We start from the raw sequence: 20,765 nt of genomic DNA, 5'->3' as shown, positions 1-20,765 counted from the left end.
CATTACATAAAAAAATATCAAACGTGACAACAGCACACTTTGTCACAAAACATTTAGCAAAGAAAGAAGTTTGTTTGGTCAGAATGTACTTTTGACACTTTCAGGTTTTCAAACGTTAGTGAAACATTTATATATATTAAATAAACTGCACCTGTGGTTACACTGTAGCACACCTGTGTGGGTAATTGGCCGGTGCTACCTACAGGAGAAAGTAGGCAATTGCCTAGACCCACCAATCAAGACGGGTCGCTTGTCACTCACCTGTAATGAAACCAATTCATGTCACAGATTCAGAAGATGGGACCCATTTTTGAAACAATGAAAAGAGCAGGTTAGAGATGTTGTATGTAAATAAATACTTGTTATACTTGTTATACTTGTTTCAAGCTCAGTGGGGGCCTCCAACATAAACTTTGCCTAGGGCCTCCAAATGTCTAGAACCAGCCCTTGACTTGAAAAGTTAAGTTAGTCCTGAAGGTCTAGACTCGTCTTATGCAAATTCCACTTGGTTTGATATTTTTTCTAATGCAACGTAGCCTACATGTATTATTGTAAATATTTATTTGAGGTAATTTTATATTATATTATATTAAAAAATCATATTATTATTCAGGGTTTCTGTCCCTATATTTAATTACACATTCACTTTGAATGTGTTTGGGTGTAGGTGTAGCTCATAGTTTCTACTTGAGTGTGTGAACTAGAACCTCATAGTTTCTACTTGAGTGTGTGAACTAGAAACGCCCACCGCTGTCACTCCAGTGGATCTGCGCTTTTCAAGACAGCTCTTCACCAATGACTGAAACAGGACGATTAACAGTGGTCAGACGCGATCAATATCATAAAAAGTTTCATGAGAAGGATTATGCTGATCATCCGATGAACGACTTGTTACTTAAGTATTCTTCGCGGTCTTCCATTATTTAGTGAGAATGCAGGAGTCTGTGCTGCTGAATGTGGGATTCTTTGCTAAATCATGCGTCGTGCTCGTGTGTCTCTGCGGGCTTCACCTCATCGTTGCACTGTTTTTTTATTTAACAGTATCACCTACAACATTTACGAATTACCGGCAACTGCCATCAGACTCTCATTTAGTTACTTCTCAAACTCACAGATTAGCCGCACTTGGCAATGGAACAGTAAAAACAGACGTCAATAAACTTATCTATAACGTTACTAATGCAAGTGTAATTATATATAACGTAGAAGAACCCACAGTACTAATCGAATCGTGTCCTGAGACGTCACCACTTTTGGGTAAGTTTTCGTGAACTGAACATTATTTACTAGGCTATTTGTTCATGTTGCTCAGTTTGTTTGTTTTGTTGTGCTTCACATCGAGAGACAGGTAACGTTACTAGTTGTCACACATTTTACACCAATGAATATTTTTCAGAATAGGATTATTTCGAATTTTATGTGTTTAAACAAACATAGAAAACAAATTTGTGTAATTGGGGTTTTGAGTCAAAATATGCCCGATCTCGCCACTCTTCTTCATCGTTTAGAAAGCTTCGAGCGATGTGTTTTTTTTTTCTTCCATTTGTTGACTAGCCTACTAATCTGTAAGATGTGTGTTAGATGAACAGAAGGGCTTGTTCCTTTTTTAATTATTATACTGTGGGCAATACTTAGCTACATCATAGACGACATTTGCTACTTGTTTCAGGTGGTTTTAGTGGTAGGGATATTTTTATTCTAGAAAGAATCTGATTGGATGAAAATATGTGTAGTGCAGGATGACTCATCAATGTTTTGGTGGCCTTTTCCAGAAGAGAAAGATTGTACAGTTTAAATGTGAATGCCTGTTAAAAGATTTTGTATCATTCAGAGGACTCTAACAGACATGAAATAAATATTACAAAAGTAAACATGTATAATATTTTATAAATGTCGTATAAAAGGTATCTTCCTGTGATAGGTAGTAGCAACTATATTTATTATTACAAAGCTTTACTGTCTTACCAGTAAAAAATATTGTGAGTGACTAAGAGAAAAAGAGAGAGGGAAAGAAAGGTTGCCTGATTGAAACAGGAAGTAAACTGTTGTTGCTTAAGTGGGGTCTTCCTCTTTCATGTGTGCATGACCCCCACTTTCATGCTCTCTCCCTCTTCCCGTTCCCATTTCAGTGGGTCCAATAAGAGTTGAATTTTCTGAGACAATGGATTTGGATATGGTACGTAAAGAAAATACACAGCTGGTGATGGGCGGCAGGTATAAACCCAGCGATTGTGTGGCTCTGCAAAAAGTGGCATTAATCATCCCATTCAGAAACAGAGATGAACACCTGAAGTACTGGCTCCACTACCTTCACCCCATCCTACAGAGACAGCAGCTTGATTATGGGATTTATGTCATACAACAGGTACAGAACTTACAAACTATTTATTTACTACTCCATCTTACTCAGATGACAGCAGCTAGGTAGACAGACAAGAAATATGTGGTTCTTAGATACACTCACTTTGCACACAAATCAATACAATGAGCTGAAATCCACACCTAGTCGCACCACACAAACCTCCAATAGATTTATTCATTGTTAGATAGATAGATAGATAGGTAGATAGACATACTTTTGGAGGTAAGGTTAGACATTTCTTCAGGAGACGGTCACCTTGAAGTATGGAAATGCGGTGAAATGGCTTTGCATAGACAAGACGTTTGGTTTGACATTTGACTGCTTTGAAATTTGCTATGCAATAACAACAAAATGGAAAAAGGGAAACGCAACCTCTGAACACCAACATAAATTGAACATATAACACCTGTTTTTTCTGTTTATTTGGGTGTGTAGATACTTTTATGTATTTATAAGTAAATTTTAAAACTGCACTTTGGATCTTTGGTGCTGGATCGGGTCTGTGAGGCTTCTCAGACTGCTATGTTAAAAATGGTCAATATTGGCTCTGAAATAAACACTACTGTTCAAAATGTTGGGGTCAGTGAGACTAGTTAATGTCTATTATGCTCACCAAGGCTGCATGTATTTGATCAAAAACGCAGCAAAAGCAGTAATATTGTGAAATATTGTTACAGTTTAAAATAACTGTTTTCTATTTTAATACATTTTAAAATGTAATTTATTCTTCAGTGTCAAATAATCCTTCAGAATTCAATCTAATATGTTGATTGTTGCTCAAAATACATTTCTTCTTCTTATCAATTTTGAAAACAGTTGTGCTGCTTATTATTTTTTGTGGAAACTGTAATACATTTTACAGGATACAGTAATACATTGAAACCGTTTTTAATTGGTTTTTATCATATCTTAGCGGAAGAACATCTGTAGTATCTATTAATAATACCTTGTCTGAATATTATGAGGTAATGTGTGGTGTTCCTCAGGGATCAATTTTAGGACCACTACTATCTATTAATAATACCTTGTCTGAATATTATGAGGTAATGTGTGGTGTTCCTCAGGGATCAATTTTAGGACCACTACTTTTTAATCTATATGTTACCTCTCGGCCGTATCATCAGGAGACATGGTATATCTTTTCACAGTTATGCTGATGATACACAGTTATATATAGCCGTATCTCCTGATGACACTGGTCAAATTGATTTACTTGCAAATTGCATTCAAGACATAAATGACTGGATGTCGCAAAATTTCCTACAACTAAACAAAGACAAAACAGAAGTTTTGATAATTGGATCAAAAGCTCAGAGAGAAAAATTGACCCCTAAACTAAATATCCTGGGATTAAATCCAAGCAGAGTGGCAAAAAATGTAGGGGTAGTCTTTGACTCTGATTTAAAATTTAAAGCGCATGTGAGTAATATTACAAAAATTGCATTTTATCATTTAAAGAACATTGCTAAAATAAGACCATTTCTCTCATTGAGCAATACAGAAAAATTAATGCATACATTTATAACTAGCAGACTTGACTATTGTAATGCCCTCCTTTCTGGTCTACCAAAGACTACAATTAATAAATTACAATTAATACAAAACTCAGCTGCTCGAGTAATGACAAAGACCAAGAAGAGAGAACACATCACACCTATACTAAAATCATTACATTGGTTACCTGTTAGTTTTCGTATTGATTTTAAAAACCTTTTATTAGTTTATAAAGCACTGCATGGACTTGCTCCAGACTATCTTTTAAAAATGCTTATAATATATGACCCTATAAGAACTCTTAGATCATCGGATTCTTTACTTTTAACAGTACCACTCAGTAAAACTAAAAGATTTGGTGATGCTGCTTTTAGCCGCTACGCTCCTCGCCTCTGGAATAATCTTCCAGAAGAAGTAAGACGTGCTAGAAATATAAATAGTTTTAAGTCAAAATTTAAAACATACCTTTTTAGCCTGGCCTTCCTATAAAACCTATAATTTCCTTTTCTTCATTTTAATACATTTTCATACATTTTTATTTTTATTCTTGTATTTTACTTGTACTTGTATTTTTGGTGTGTCTGTAAAGCACTTTGAACTGCATTGACATGTCTGGAAAAGTGCTATATAAATAAAATTTGCTTGCTTGCTTGCTTGCATATATACATTTTCAGTATTATTTGATGAATAGAAAGTTCAAAAGAACAGCATTTATTTGAAATAGAAATTTTTGTAATATTATGAATGTATTTATTTACTGTCTCTTTTGAATAATTTAATGCAGTCTTGCTGAATACAATTATGAATTTCTTACTGACCCCAAACCTTTGCTGACATTAAAACAAAAGGCAGACATTCCAATAAAAAAGATTCTGAAAATAATTTTAAATGTTCATTTTAACTTTTCACCAAATACATGGCTCAGTACATCAGTACATAGCTACCTCCTCTGTTTTGTTTTTTTCTTGTCATTTCAGCCCCCTTTTCATGCCTCGTTCACCTTATTCACAGGGAAATCAGCATGCAAACTATTATGCAGACAAATAGTTTCATGGAGTTGCATAACTCCTTTTCTTTGTGTGTATGCCAGTGTGTGTTTATTAACACATAAATGGGATCAAGCATGTCTGATTGACTGGTTTAGCTGTAGACATTAAGATCTAATCAATGTTAAAGCAATCTTTTTTGCATAAAACCAATGGACAGTTTACATGTGAACTTTACATTCCTGCCCAAAATTAAGATGTGTTTCCTCCTGTGCGAGTCATGAGATTTAATGTAAACGTGCTTTATGCTGCATGTTTAGGAAGGACAGGAAACATTCAACAGGGCGAAACTGCTCAACGTGGGTTACGCAGAGGCCCTGAAGGAGTATGATTATGGCTGTTTCATCTTCAGTGATGTAGACATCATCCCTATGGACGACCGCAACACCTACAAGTGCTCCAGCCAGCCGCGTCACCTCTCTGTGTCCATGGACAAATTTGGTTTTAGGTAAGATGAAGCTTTACCTATAAACTTAGAAGGATATGTAACATTTGTGAAGTGGCATGCATACGCATCTGAAAGTTTTAGTGGTGCCTTAAAAAAACAGTTCCTCAAATTTATTTACCTAAAAACAAATGACCTTAAAGTCAAGCGCAGGTCGCAAATTCAATGTTTACATAAATTAAATATCCTGTTATGTTAGAATAAAGATGGCTAATATTTAAAGTAGTTTCATGAACGTTGTTCCTGGATCATTTGAATAAAGTATTTGATCACAATGCAGCTGTGTGAACTCAATATACAGCATGGCAATATAACCTGCTCTGATGAGGTCTAAAGTAAACCAAATCCAAGACAATGCTACATGTAAGGAAGCTAATAAAGAGCTGGGAACAACTGAAACTGTTATATGATCTAATACTGCCATACAAGAGTCATGAACAAGTTGGTGAACCAGGAACAAGAAAATAAAGAATTAAAGGTGAAATAAGTAACTTTTTTACCTTAACCGAACAGCTTCGGAGTCATTGGAATAGTTATATGACTTTTTTTGGGTTGAATGGTGGTCGTCTTGCACCCCCCAAGCGCCTGTGAGACGAAAAACCACCCTTGCAACTTTGAGTCGGCGGGTCGCCGGCCGCAGCGTCAGGAAGTATCGCGTGATATCAGGTCTCGCGATGTAACGAATTGCTTTACGGCAAAAAAATCTGCTAAAATTCTGTCATTATTGCGCTCCCTCACGCTGTTCGAACCCAAAAGAAGACGTTTTAAAGAATGTCCCATCTGCTTTGATGTCGTTGATCTACTAGCCTCTGGTATCTGAGAGTCGCCAACGAGTTTTTCGACAGTGTTGTCAAATATCTATTCCGAAGCTGTAGGGGGAGCTCTATAGAGAAACCTGCGAGAATACAGCGAAGAAATTCCCAAAACTGCATAGCCCTGCTTTAATATAAACATAGACAGTATATAAACTGGACACAGCGACCCCATTGGATTCAATGGAGACAAGTGAAGTCAATTAGAAGCTCTCACTTCCTGATGGCTGAGCGTACTGCGCAGACTCAAACTGAGCTTGACGACGTAGATGTGATGTGAGCAAACCCGTCTGTCTTCTAGTAGCTGTGCCAAGAGAAATTTGAATCATTCCCTTCCGAAACTTGCAGAGACGGAGAGTGTGAGTAGGTGCACAACTGCTTTCAGCATTGATAATAAGAAATGTTTCTTGGGCACCAAGTGATTTCTGAAGGTTCATGTGACACTGAAGACCAGAGTAATGATACTGAATATTCAGCTTTGTCATCACAGGGATAAACTACATTTAAAATATATTCAAATACAAAACAGTTATGTTAAATTGTAATGATAATTCCCAATATTGCCCAATATACAATAATTCCCAATAAATGCAGCCTTGGTGAGCATAACAGACTTCTTTCAAGATTTATAGTGTTTGCTCCAGAGTTCAGTCAGTTCACATGGGAGTCATTTTTGTAACACCTCCTGGCTGCTATTTTCAGTCAATCAAGTCTTTCAAGAATTTGATGACAAATGGTAGTTCATATTGTTACGTTTTCCTGATTGGTTCCTGATTTGGGAGGAATGAAACAGTAAAAATGGATGGTGGTGAAATGAATGTGCAACAGCATGAAGCCACCCCGTCTCCAGACCCAGAGTTGTTTCACAATAACCACATAGTGATCTCATTCAAGAAAGTAGTTTTATTTACAAATTAGGCAAAAGAAAAAGAGGTATCAAATTCAGAAGGGGGTATAGCCAAAACAACAAACATAATCAATCTTACTCCTCATTAATCAAACTACCTAAACTAAAAGAAAACAAAACAAAAGTACAGCAAAATAAGCTAACTCCCTTGCTAGCATAAACAGGAGAAAAAAGAATGATTCAAAATAAATGGCACCCACCTCCCTACTAACCCCACAAAATAAAGAAATAAATGATTAAGTAACAAGCTTCAAATAAACCAAGAGAAAATGATGCATTTAGTCAAACAATGATTAACCATTAAAGGTAACACTCACTTCTGCCTTTAAAGGACAAGTTCGGTATTTTACACTTAAAGCCCTGTTTACAGATCGTATCTGATGAAATAGAACGGTTAAGATTAAAATTTGGACACATGCTGCTGTCCCGAGAATTTTAGGTTTATTTCGCTTCCCCCCACCACCCCCACAATGGTTGTCTATATGCACTGGAAGATTCCGTCCTAAAAACACATTAAACTTTCGTTTACAAAGACGTGAAACTCACCGAGTGGTCAGGGGGTGTTCACTGATATGTTCCATCAAAAATCGCTGAAAAAGATGCATTCCAACAGGTTTTATCGTAGTTTTTGTCCAACTCCATTGACTTGCTGTGAGACCGCAGCACCTTTACGGTATTACTCCGCCGCTTCTTCTTCTGCTTCTTCTGTGTATTCAATGAAATGCCCGTGATTTGCTTGCAATTGGCAAAGGTGCATTATCGCCACCAACTGGGCTGGAGTGTCTATTATTCAAGCTCTCAACGGAAGAATCACGGGTGTGACGCGTTTGGCAAAATAGGTCCACAAAAGCGAAATAAACCTAAAATTCTCGGGACAGGAGCATGTGTCCAAATTTTAATCTTAACCGTTCTATTTCATCAGATATGATCTGTAAACAGGGCTTTAAGTGTAAAATACCGAACTTGTCCTTTAAAGTCTCAATCAGGAAGTGAAACAGAAAAAGATTAGAAAGAGAAAAACTACTTCACTAAGTAGTACACACAATATGAGGTAGATGATGTAAGTTCCTGCTTGGAATGTTATCCCCATTTGTCTTTGTAGTATACAGATCAGCAGTTGGCTACACAATATACAGCCTCAAAATATAGTTTCATCAGCTTCTTTGCTGAAATCAAATCTCCTGTTTATATAGATTGAGTGATATACAAAGGTTGGATTAAAGGTGTCAGGTGGAGTGTGGCAGGCTTAGCAGGGCTTTATGAAAATAAACACATTTGGTTTGGAGAAGAATCTGAAGTATCAGGTGTGGTCTGTTAGGTTTCATGACTAAGGAATGTTGCTTTTCCTCTCTTTACAAGTTATGTCAACATAATGTTATTTACCAACAAACTTTTGTTTTCTCTTTAAGCCTTTGTGTTTCAAGTTGGGGGCATGTCAGTTAAAGAGTTATAATGGAAACACATTTCTATTCCTCATAAGTAAGCTTTAACTGTGATTGCTTGTAACAATCAGCCTTATCGGTAGAGTTACATGAGCTAAAAATGGGGTCAGATTAAACTGTGTGAGTTTTTTCAAGTGTTTTAAAAGATGAGACGACAACAGAAATAAAGTGTATAAATTAAGTGTATTTACAATTTCTACCAGGACTTAAAACAACACAATACAACAAAGAAGCCTTAGGCTGTTAAAAGCATAGTCCATTGGTTCCATACCCTAAAACAGTCCTTAAGAGTCCTTGCGTGCTGTAAGTCCCAATGTGTAAGTGTCCACCGGTGTATATACAATCCAACTGTAGTGATAATCCAATGAAAGTGATGTGGTTTGCTGGAATGGTAAGTCCTTAAAAGCAACTCCTCGATCCAGCTTTGGTCCTCTTGACAGAGACCCCGTTTGTTTGCCATGCTGCTTCTTTTATGCTGGCTATTTCCTGTTTCCTGTCATGTGATTGCTCACATGACAGGCAGACCATAATCATTTAAAGACATACACACATAAAAACAAATAAGAGGAATAAAATGGACTAAAATGACTAAGACAACATGTAAACCTATTAAAACTCTAATATACATAAAATCATTATAATATACAGAGTGGTTAAAACATGTGTCATGTGTGACAGTGTCACATGCTGACTGTACAATTTATATTTTAAAAGGCGGTAAGCATGCCATATACACTACCATTTAAATGTTTGTTTGTTTTTTAAGAAATATTTTTATTCAGCACTAATGCATTCATATATTGATCAAAATTGACTGTGAATACATTTAATGCTACAATATATATATATATATATATATATTTAAAATAAGTTACATTCTTTCTGAATAATTCAAAGAATCCTGAAAACAATGTAACAATGCAAATCAGCATATTAGATGTCACAGTTCTACAAGAGATAGGACCCAGATGCAAATGAGCAGACAAGGGTTTTTATTAACAAGACTGAAGACTTGAGACAACAGGGAGAGTGAAGCGTGGACCACAGTTCAAACAGTAGGGCAGGGCAGACGACACAACGACAGGCATCCAGGATGGGTGACCACTGAGACGTCAGTAATATGGTGATTACTTGAGTGCTATAGAGGCAGCTCCAAAGCGAAGACCAGAGAGGAACACAGGAACTCGTAGCTCGATGTAGATCTCAGATGTTGCACCAGTCTTGCCGCCAGGTAGAGGCTCACAGAACCAGAGGCTTGAAACAGGAGTTAGATAGCTGCACCAGTCAGGCTGCCAGGCAGTTAAGAGTCAGTGGCCAGGGAACTCGGGATACAGGGCAGGAACACACAGAAGCAGAGTTTCCGCTTGAAAAAAATGATGCCGGTCAAAGTGACCGGCAGAGATTTCGTTTTCCGGACATTTTGATGATATGCCGGTCAAATATTGCCTCTTAATTAGTCAAGTTGAGGAAAACTGGAGGCAGGCTATGTAACTTTAAAAAATGACATAATCAGGCCGTATAGAATGCAACATGTTTATTAGCCTAACTTTCAAATAGACGAAAAAAAAAACCATGAACGTCCGATTGGCGTCAACCAACGCCAATTGTTTTTACTATGGTTTCACATTCATAGTTTAACAAACCAATCCCCCTTCCCCACATAAAATATCTGAATATCTCGCGGTGTAAATAGCCGCATTTCCATTACAGATTTGCGCAAATGTTTTGCGCTATTATCTAAATATCGATAAAAAACTATTGCGAAATGACGGCGTTTCCATTAACCGATGTTATGCGACTAAACGTAATTTTTTCTCTCACGATAAGTCATTTAAAAAATCACGGCAACAGACGTTGGTTTATATAATATCACTGCCACCGCATTAGACATTATTATTATTATTAAAGGAAGGAGACGTGGCGTGTTATCCAAGCATTAATGGCAGGGAAAGACCCTTATACTGCGAACGACACATAAGGAGTTTCTGGGTGTTTCGCCCTCATTTCTGCTCCGAGGTTTTGATTGTGGCATTTATTTGAGATTTAGAATCCAGTATTCCTATAGGCTAATTATTGTTTCTTTTATGAATTTAATAAAGAACTCTGTCTCGTATTCTGTCCAAACGATCCATGTAGGCTACTTTTGTCCATTCGTTTTCCCTTTTTTAACCCGTAATTGAAAAACGAAAAATGAACGGTTGTTGTCTTTTTAAAACGCAAAGTTGAACACCAAAATTTTTATTTGAACTGGCTACACACAACTGCTGCGCAAAAAAAGTAAATACCGACGCATTTTCTGATTTTTGTTTATGACTTTTTGCCACTTTATTAAACATTTAACATATTCACAAATTAATATGGAAAACATGTCGATTTTACTGGTTTTCAAAGGCCAAATTAGAACCTGGAATTGATGTTTTTCCCGCAGAGCTGAATGAGAAGAGCCATTAATATTATTAATAAACTATTGTTTCCTAAGTGTCGGCTAAAATCACATCTCCATCTCCGCTGTTAAGCAGATGCGCTTTTAGAGAGAAATGCACCTTTCATACGGATTAGGTACATAATCAGAAGGTATTAGCTTTCGATTCGAATTTGTTCGTTTTAAAGTGGACATTTCAAGCTTTAGCCTACATAGGCTATATTTTGTTTCAATTCTCACGCTCCAGTTTATGGAGATCATGAAAGTGCGTCTGATTGTTTTATTTTATTTTACAAAAGCACAACGTTTTCTTGTTATTGTGAGTTTACACAAATAAAAGTAGTTGAGAATAATGTATTATTATTTTCTGTATGACCAGAAATGACAGAGTATTTTAAGTTGTTTCCACTGTTAATAGGAAAATGCAAGTGGTCACGCCCGCGCCTCCGTGCCATGCAGTGCGCGCTCCACACTCAGCTTTGTTCCTTTTTTGCATAAAAGCGTCTTCTAAATATAGCTTATTAAATGTTATAATATAATAAAATAATATAAAATGATTATTATTTGCGTAGCTATACATGGACCTCAAACACACCGCGTCTTCTAAGTCAGATGACTGCAAATGCGCAAAAACTGTTTCCATTGCAGTTTTGCGAAATATTCCTTTTTCGAATTGCCTGAAAAACCACCTCATGCGAGCATAAAAACGTTCTTGCGATAAACGGGAGTTTTTGCGAAATTAACGTGTTTCCATTGTGCGTATTTTTAATTCGCAATTTCAATTTGAAGGGTAGCCTAATGGAAACGCGGCTAGTGTCTCTCCGCAACTTGCAATGCGCATAAGCCGCGTAACCTTGTTCTCCGCAAGGCGACTTCGCTGCTTCGTCTTGATCCGATTCTGCTTTTTCTCCGGTGGTGGTGGAGCTGTCTGGACATCTGAGGCTTCAGGCGTTCCTGATTCACCATCGTCCGTCGCGTCTGGCCTCTGAAAAAAGCTTTTACGGCTAGTCTGCCTGGGCCTGGCCATATTTGAAACGTCTCACTCATTCGTTCGTTGTTTAGGTCTATATTACAGCCGTTTTAGGCGTGCGCTTTATTTGAAATGCAGCATGCGATGTCGTTTAATAACTTTCAAACGGTAGAGCCTGTTCCTTTATAACATAGCCAAAGGTCGGTGTATTTTTGTTTTATACATTTTAGGCTTATTCTCAAATTCCGATTGTGTTAGGGGGGCGGGATTATTAGGCTATTTTAATCGGACAATTTGACCGGAGAGATTTAATTTTGTCGGACATTTCATTTTTTTTCCGGCCAATGTCCGGCAATTACCGGACAACGGAAACCCTGCACAGAAGAACATACAAGATGAGACTCAAGACAAGACAGACAAGATAAAAGCAACAATAAAGGGCGTGGTAACAGGAAACTAGGAGCCGGGACATGAGGAGCACATGGCAAACACAAAGCAATGCGCTCAAACACAAGACAAACAGAGAAATATGAAACCATAACAACACAGACAAGGCTGCCAGGGCAGAACCCTGACTTCAGATTGATTTCTGAAGGATCATGTGACACTGAAGACTGGAGTAATGATGCGGAAAATTCAGCTTTGCCATCACAGGAATAAATTACATTTTAAAATATATTAAAAAGAACACAGTTACAATATTACTATATTTTCTGCCATTTGATCACATAAAATCATTAAAAAAATACCTTTGAAAAATCTGCATTTCCACAATAATGATAAAATGTGTAGATGAAGCATCAATTACACTCCTAAAGTATATCTGTTTTCTCTTTATTTTCTTGCATTAGCACTAAAAAAGCTTCCATTTCCACTCATTTTTTAAATCAAAATTGCTTTATTGTAAATGCTAGTATAAAGATAACTATAATGAAAACTAGGCCTATTAGCATTCACACCAACAGACAATATCATTTAATTTTTTCTAAGCGAGCACTGCAGTTATGTCATCTGCCGCTTTAAATGCTCAAGCTCTTTACAGTTAGGTGGATTCTGATTGGCTGTCAATGTTTTTATTGTTCATCAGCTAGACAAAATCATTGTGAAAGGGATTCCACCAATAATGTTTCTGTGCCGTAATCGTTATAGGTGTGGTGTGGATTGTTTACATTTTTAAAGATTTTTCAAACTAATTGTAACTTTTAACGTTATCCTTAAAGGGATACTTCAGGATTTAGCATTAAGCTTTGTATTAGTAGAAAACCTGTAGTATTTTCGAATTACCGTGCTTTCCACCCTCATATCCCCCTGAGACGAGAGATTTATGTATTTTTTGTCTGGAAAAAATCCTCAGATGACGCAAAAATCGTCATATTGCGTCATCGGAGGATTTTTGGGCCAGAGGCTAAAGACTACAGCCAGTAGTAGTAGGGCTGGGTATCGTTCAAAAAATTTCGATACCAATACCGATACCGATACCTTGATTTCGATACCGGTTCCTGAACGATACTTTTTCCGATACCAATTTTATGAAATCCATTTTAACAATATTACATAACACATTACCTCAGAAAAACTTTGGTTTTAGTTTTTCAGTTTGACTCATGCTCAGCCAGTGCACAAAGGAACAAAAATTTTTTTATAAAGAGCTCATGCTCACCAAAGCTGAATTTGTTTGAGCAAAATTACAGTAGAACTTGTAACATTGTGAAATAGTATTACAATTTAAAATCTTATTTGAATATATTTCAGAAAGTAATTTATTCCTGTGGTGTCAAAGCAGAATTTTCTAAATCATTACTTCAGTGTCAAATGATCCTTCAGAAATATGAAAACAGTTTGCTGCTTAATATTTTGGAAACTATGATACATTTTTTTCATGATTCTTTGATGAATACAAATTTCAAAAGAACAGCATTTATTTGAAACAGAAATCTTTTGTAACATTACACATGTTTTAAGGTAATTTTTGATCACTTTAATGCATCCTTACTGAAAAAAAAAGCTGACTAACCAACACATTTTTGAACAGCAGTGTACATTCAGTAGGTCATTATTGCAATATAAACACAGTCAGAGTGATCAACAAGGTATCTCTTCATTTACCAGTCGAAGACGCAGCAACTTTCTGCTCTTATGTTTACTCCGTGCACTGTCAAGGTCTTCATATCTGTCGTGGTACCGGTCTTTGCAGCAATTATTTTACCGCAAATACTGCATCGCGCGCTGTTGGCATCGAGCCTGGAGAAATGTAGCCACACTTTTGATCGACTTTTCCACATCTTTAGGGTATTGTGTGTGTGTGCTCGCGTCTCATATGAATAAGTGCGCGGAGAGTTTGTGTGTGTGTGCTCGCATCTCATTGAGTATGTGCGCGAGTTTGTGTGTGTGTGTGCTCGCATCTCATATGAGTATGTGTGCGGAGAGTTCCGCGCGTCTCGTGTGTGTAGAGTTTGCGTGTATGTGCGTGAGCGACTTTAGGTGTGTCGTTGTGCATTTCATATGTATTTGTTTGAGCACTGACGTTGACGAGTTAACCCCTTAGGTATCGAAATCTGGTACCGAAAAACAAGTCATTTTTCGATACTCGATAGTATCGAGGCAATTCGGTCGGTACCTAAAAAGTATCGAACTCGGTACCCAGCCCTAAGTAGTAGGGGCTGCCCTGGATGTTTTGGCACTTCCGGAGAGCCTTGGCACTTCCTATTAGCCCCATTGTATCGATCTTGGCTGCAGTTCCATTAGAACTCCACTGGAGGTGATCGGGGCGAGCGCAGAATGAATGGGAGTCAATGGGGCTAGACGGCTAAATGTGTCTCTTTCACCCAATTGCCGTTGAGAAATCTCAGATTTGATTGTAGGTTTTGCAAGTTCAACATGGGTTATAGATCGAAAGTTGAATGAACGAGTACTTATGTCCTTTCGATTTCTTACAGGTTGAGTTGTTGTTGCCCATAACACGCTAGCATTCTGCTAATAAACGCTGATTGGTCAGTGAAGGACTGATTACGACCAGAGATACCGCTTGATGGCATCGTGGCATCCGAAGCGGGACCAGAAACAAACAAAACAAAAACTCAAAAAAATTATATCCTGAGAAAAGTGGATTTTAATGGGTATAGCGCCATAGACCTCCATTCATTCTGCACTCGCCTGCAAGCGCCCCCGCATGGACAGAGACGTGTTACTGCAGCCAGTCCAGAAACCGGAAGTAACCAGAGAGTGCCAATTCTCTTCCTATTAGACATTCTCTGGTAGTAGGAGAAAGCTGAGTAGTAGGGGTTACCATCCGGACATGTCCGGCCGTCGAGATCGTCCAAAAGGTCCGGGATTCGGCTTTTGCTTTCTGCAGTCGCCATTCATTGTTTACATGCACAACTTATGTTTCAATCTAACTGAATTCATTCCGATTGGTGAATCTGAATGTAGTGTTTACATGAACGCTAAACAAGTGATCGGTTGATGTGCGTTTTAACATTGCTAAGAAAATTCCCGCTCCTCCGTGAGAGATACGAGATCGGCGCGTCTCAGTAATCACGCCACCGGCCTCGAGCCGTTCTCCCGCGGCCCTCAGCCTCGTCCTGCTCGCCACAGTAAACATAATGAATGGCGACTGTAGAACGCAAAAGCCGAATCCCGGACATTTTGGGCGATCTCGATATCCCGGGCAAACTCGTCACGGAGACTCACTAGTAGCCTAACCTTGTTGTTTTCAACTGCGCTCTCTAACCGGGAGGCGTGGCTTGGGAGTGGCCTCGTAGAGCAGCGAAGCAAGTGCATTCTGGTAGTTGTTGTCTTTCATCCACATAAGCCAAAAATACATTTTCTGGCTTTTCTCAGTCTAGAAAGCCCCAAATTAAAAAAATTCTTCACATTTCTTCTACATAAATGACCTATTTTAAATACACATTCATCTTTCCAGAGGTGAAGTATCCCTTTAACGTTTAACGTTATCGTCCTTGGTGTGAACGGGCCTTAATTATGACATCCAAACTCATAAATAGGAAGTTATCATTTTCACAAACTTCATATGGTATCAGAATGTGGTTATTGGTATATATTCATTGTCAGTATGGCCAATTTTTTTTTTTTTTTTTAATACAGGTTGCCATATAAACAGTATTTTGGGGGTGTATCAGCAATGAGTAAACAGCAGTTTCAAAAGATTAATGGCTTTCCTAATAACTACTGGGGCTGGGGAGGAGAAGACGATGACATCTTTAACAGGTGAGGAAAATATCTAACTTATTATTAATGACAAATTCTGTCCTATCATATACGAGATCCTTTAGACAAACATGCAAGACGCTTGTTTTTTATAACCAATGAATTGCTTTCCTTTCAATCATGACAACCCTAAAAATTTAAAAAAGTTTAGCCTGTTATTGAATATCAGAATCAGAATCAGAAAGAGCTTTATTGCCAAGTGTGCTTGCACCCACAAGGAATTTTTCTTGGTACTGAAGCTTCCAGTGCACATATACAAATACAAATACAACAAGAAACATAGTAATACAAATTCTAAGAATAAAATATATTAAAAAATTTAATAAAAATAGTATAAAAATAGTATAAAAAGTAAAAAAAGGGGTCACAGTTGGGTTTAGTCTGAATAAACATTTACAGATTATGAACATATTTACAGTATTTTGAGAAGTATGAATAATATAAATATAAATATCACCTGAGTTAGAGAATATTACACTAGACAGTGGGAGTCTAGTGCATGTTACAGATTATGAACATATTTACAGTATTTTGAGTAGTATGAATAATATAAATATAAATATCACCTGAGTTAGAGAATATTGCACTAGACAGTGGGAGTATTGCACTTGCAGGCATATGCCTTGGGGGGCATGTTAAGTGTTCAGAAGGGAAATGGCCTGTGGAAAGAAACTGTTCCTGTGCCTGGATGTTCTTGTGGCCAGTGATCTGTGTCGCCGTCCTGACGGTAACAGTTCAAACAGGGGGTGTCCAGGGTGAGTGGAGTCTGTGATGATTTTACCTGCTCTCTTCCTCACTCTGGAAGAGTACAGGTCCTGGAGGGTTGGCAGGGGGGCACCAATAATCCTCTCTGCTGTCCGGACTGTCCGTTGTAGATGTTATTGAAATGTTAATGTATTTGGACTTGGTGAACTAGATCTGCTAAGCTGCTGCAAGTCAAGTCACCTTTATTTATATAGCGCTTTATACAATACAGATTGTTTCAAAGCAGCTTTACAGTGGTAACAGGGTTTGTTTCGTCTGTTCTTGGAAGAAAGGGGGGAAGGGGGGATTCTCCTCTGGCCAACGAACGAACATTGTTTCAAAGCAAGTATGGACTTGCTAGTGCTAATAGATACACAGACACGTTGCAGATCAAGGGAGGTGGAGGTGGGGGAGGGTTTCAGAGGAACTCTAATAATGTGCTGCAGGACTAGCCTATAGCAAACACTGAACCAGACTATTTAAATGTTGAGCAAGCAATCCCAGGCGAACGAACACCGTTTCAAAGCAAGTATGGACTTGCTAGTGCTAATAGATACACAGACACGTAGCAGATGAAGGCAGGTGGAGCTGGGGGAGGTGGAGGGTTTCAGAGGAACTCTAATAACGTGCTGCAGGACTAGCCTATAGCAAACACTGAACCAGACTATTTAAATGTTGAGCAAGCAATCCCATTGGCTGCAGGATCAGCAGAGGCCACTCACATTGTGCCATGTGAAAATGATGTGATTGCTTGCAGATTGCATGTAAAGGAGTCTGTGCCCTCTACCGTTTTAATAAGGGCTATTCTCTTTGAAGGTTGACGTTTAAAGGAATGAAAATATCAAGACCGAGTGGAGACATCGGTAAATGCAAAATGATTCGTCACTCGAGAGACAAGAAAAATGAGGAAAACCCACAGAGGTAATCTCTTTCACACATACATTACATACACTCTTAAAAATAAAGGTATTGGTAGGCACTGATGGTTCCATGAAGAACCTTTAACATTCATGTAACTTTTCCAATGCACAAAAAGGTTATTTTTTTGTGGAAAAATGTATATGTATTTTTTTATTATTAAAGGGATACTCCACCGTTTTTTCATATTAAACTATGTTATTCCCTTAACTAAGACGAGTTGATACATACCTCTCTTGTCTCAGTGCGTGCACTCAATCGCTCTGGCGCGCGGCGACACTTTGATAGCACTTAGCTTAGCCCAGTTCATTCATTAGGGACCAAACAGAGATGAAGTTAGAAGCGACCAAACACCTCCACGTTTTCCCTATTTAAATACAGTTACACAAGTAGTATGTATACACGACCAAGTATGGTGACACAAAATAAAACGTGGCGCTTTTCTAAGCGGGTAAAAAGGATAACTATAATGTATGGCGGAATAGCACTTGGGAGCACTTCGACTCGGCGCAGTAGTCGAAGTGCTTCCAAGTGTTATTCCGTGAATTTTGTGAACCGTTACACCCCTACTTATTACAGATGTTGATCTACCTCAAAGTTTCAAGACCTACCTTGATTCTTCTACATTTACACTTTTACATTGCACACATTTTGTAACATTTTATTTAAGTTCAAGAGTTTCTTTAACGCTTACTTTTTTATCTTAATATAAGACATAAAGAAGATATTTTTGTTTACACTTAATTTTTGACTGCTAAAACTAATATCATTTGTTGTTTGCCTTAATAATGTGGATAAAAAAAAAAAAAAAACAGTGGTTTAAATTCAAACTTTTGTACTTTGTACTTTGTAAAAAAGGTTATAAAAAAAGTCAATAATTATCGATACCGAACGATATGAAACATTATATCGTGATAATTTTTTTGCTATATCGCACAGCCCTACTTCTAGCTTCATCTCTGTTTGGTCCCTAATGAATGAACTGGGCTAAGCTAAGTGCTATCAAAGTGTCGCCGCGCGCCAGAGCGATTGAGTGCACGCACTGAGACAAGAGAGTATGTATCAACTCGTCTTAGTTAAGGGAATAACATAGTTTAATATGAAAAAACGGTGGAGTATCCCTTTAAAATATTCCTCATACTAATAAAACATTTGTTATTTTAAGAACTGTTCACTGAAAGGTTTTTTGGGGAACCTAGAATGGTTCTTCTATAAAAAAAAATTTAAGAGTGTAGACATGCATGAATACAAGACAGATTGAATGACTTTCTAAAGCTGTATCTCTGTATTATAGATTTAAGAGAATTGCTCACACAAAACAGACAATGAACAAGGATGGCATCAAATCGCTCGAATACAAAGTGATAAATATAGAGAAAGACGAACTCTACACCAAAATCACTGTGGACATCGGCAAACCATGAAAACCCTATAGAGCTCAGAAGAAACCTGTATCTCACTGCAACTCTTCAGGGATCTTAAGACTGCACAGCTGCCTCCGAATCGGTTCAGACTTAGTGAGAAAAAAGTCTTTTTTTTAAAAAGAAAACACTGTTGAAAAACTAAGTTTGAAAAAAACAAAAAGATTCTTCTAAGCGAAAGATGATTTAAAGTTTTTAACATACCTGTGTGTGCCTCATATGCATGTCTGTCCCAAACTTAAATAACCCTCAACTTTAGGTTGCTCTTCCATCCAAAGCAGCAGGGGAAGTGTTTGCCTATAACACAAACCTGCACACTACCTACAAAACCCCTTACAGAGCTTTTCGTTTACTTAAGACATATTTTGGTAGTAAATATGCATTGGTAGTTTGATCTTTCAAGTCTAACTTTACATGTTACGTGTCCATGTTACAATGCTAAGTACTCAAGCATTGAGTAATATTAATGAACAAAATGTGTTCAATACATTGGTATTGTTTTGTTCTATTGTTTTACAATATCATATACATAACGGACACTCTTGTAAAGTGTTATTTTCCAAATAGAACATCATTTTGATTGGTGGAGGTTGAGTGTTGTGTACGCCTTAGACGATGAGAAATATTTCACACTAGGCCAATAGCTGTAGTTCAAAAAATAAACAAATCATGAACAATTTCAGGCAGTTTTCCTCTTTTTTTATTTATTCCTGTGATGGCAAAGCTGAATTTTCAGCATCATTACTTCAGTCTTCAGTGTCACATGATCGTTCAGAAATTATTCTAATATGCTGATTTGGTGTTTAATAAACATTTCTTATTATTATCAATGTTGAAAACAGCTGTGTTGCTTAATGTTTTTGTGGATGCTGTGATAAAAAAAATTCAGGATACTTTGATGAATAGAAAGTTCAAAAGAACAGCATTTATTTGAAATAGAAATCTTTTAATATACCTGTCTACTGTCACTTTTTATGCGTCTTGCGAAATATAAATAATCAAGCCACCCGCATTTCACATACATAGAATCAAAGTAACATGGTGTGGCTTTCATGTGGCATTTCATCTTTGAGTGGCTTTAAATTCATCACAGATGAATTTGATGAGTAGAAAGTTCAAAAGATAGAATGTTCATCTATATTTCAATGGCTCACAATGCAATCAAAAGAAAAGAAAACAACTACGTATTAATAGTGCCCACTCTTTGCAATCCTTAAAATGTTTTTCGCAGAATCATGCAAATGTAAAATCTGCCCATATTGTCATGTTTACTGCTTGTATAAACGGTTGCAATGCTGTTTCTTGTCTTGTGCTGTCCTCACTGCAGAACATTAAATCCAGGGTGAGGAGTTGGATCTAGATCCAACTCCTCCCACCTTACATATACCTAAACCTACCCATCTCCACCCCCTGATCCCTAAACCCACCCCTAAACCTACCCATCTCCACCCCCTGATCCCTAAACCCACCCCTAAACCTACCCATCTCCACCCCCTGATCCCTAAACCCACCCCTAAACCTACCCATCTCCACCCCCTGATCCCTAAACCCACCC

The 20,765-nt window shown here is 37.6% G+C and overlaps 1 protein-coding gene across 1 annotated transcript; it reads left to right on the top strand.

The window, feature by feature from the left end:
* Positions 1 to 744: 744 nt before the first annotated feature.
* Positions 745 to 19,892, top strand: b4galt1 (UDP-Gal:betaGlcNAc beta 1,4- galactosyltransferase, polypeptide 1). The gene is made up of 6 exons (XM_082165013.1): positions 745 to 1,257; positions 2,130 to 2,365; positions 5,163 to 5,350; positions 16,005 to 16,127; positions 17,688 to 17,792; positions 19,084 to 19,892. The coding sequence occupies exons 1-6, from the start codon at positions 933 to 935 to the stop codon at positions 19,211 to 19,213; spliced, it is 1,107 nt and encodes a 368-aa protein (XP_082021139.1). The 5' UTR covers positions 745 to 932; the 3' UTR covers positions 19,214 to 19,892.
* The last annotated feature ends 873 nt before the right edge of the window (positions 19,893 to 20,765 follow it).

This window comes from Leuciscus leuciscus, assembly GCF_965113295.1.
Source record: "Leuciscus leuciscus genome assembly, chromosome: 3".
Taxonomy (NCBI): Eukaryota; Metazoa; Chordata; class Actinopteri; order Cypriniformes; family Leuciscidae; genus Leuciscus; species Leuciscus leuciscus.
Note: the sequence above shows the minus strand (reverse complement) of the source record. Positions and strands in the feature narration are given on the sequence as shown.

Bases quoted from the DNA above. Each gene is read 5' to 3' on its own strand.
- b4galt1 (XM_082165013.1), top strand. From the start codon at position 933: ATGCAGGAGTCTGTGCTGCTGAATGTGGGATTCTTTGCTAAATCATGC. The intron at 16,128-17,687 runs GTGAGGAAAATA...TTCTCTTTGAAG, and splicing joins GACGATGACATCTTTAACAG to GTTGACGTTTAAAGGAATGA. The intron at 17,793-19,083 runs GTAATCTCTTTC...TCTGTATTATAG, and splicing joins AATGAGGAAAACCCACAGAG to ATTTAAGAGAATTGCTCACA.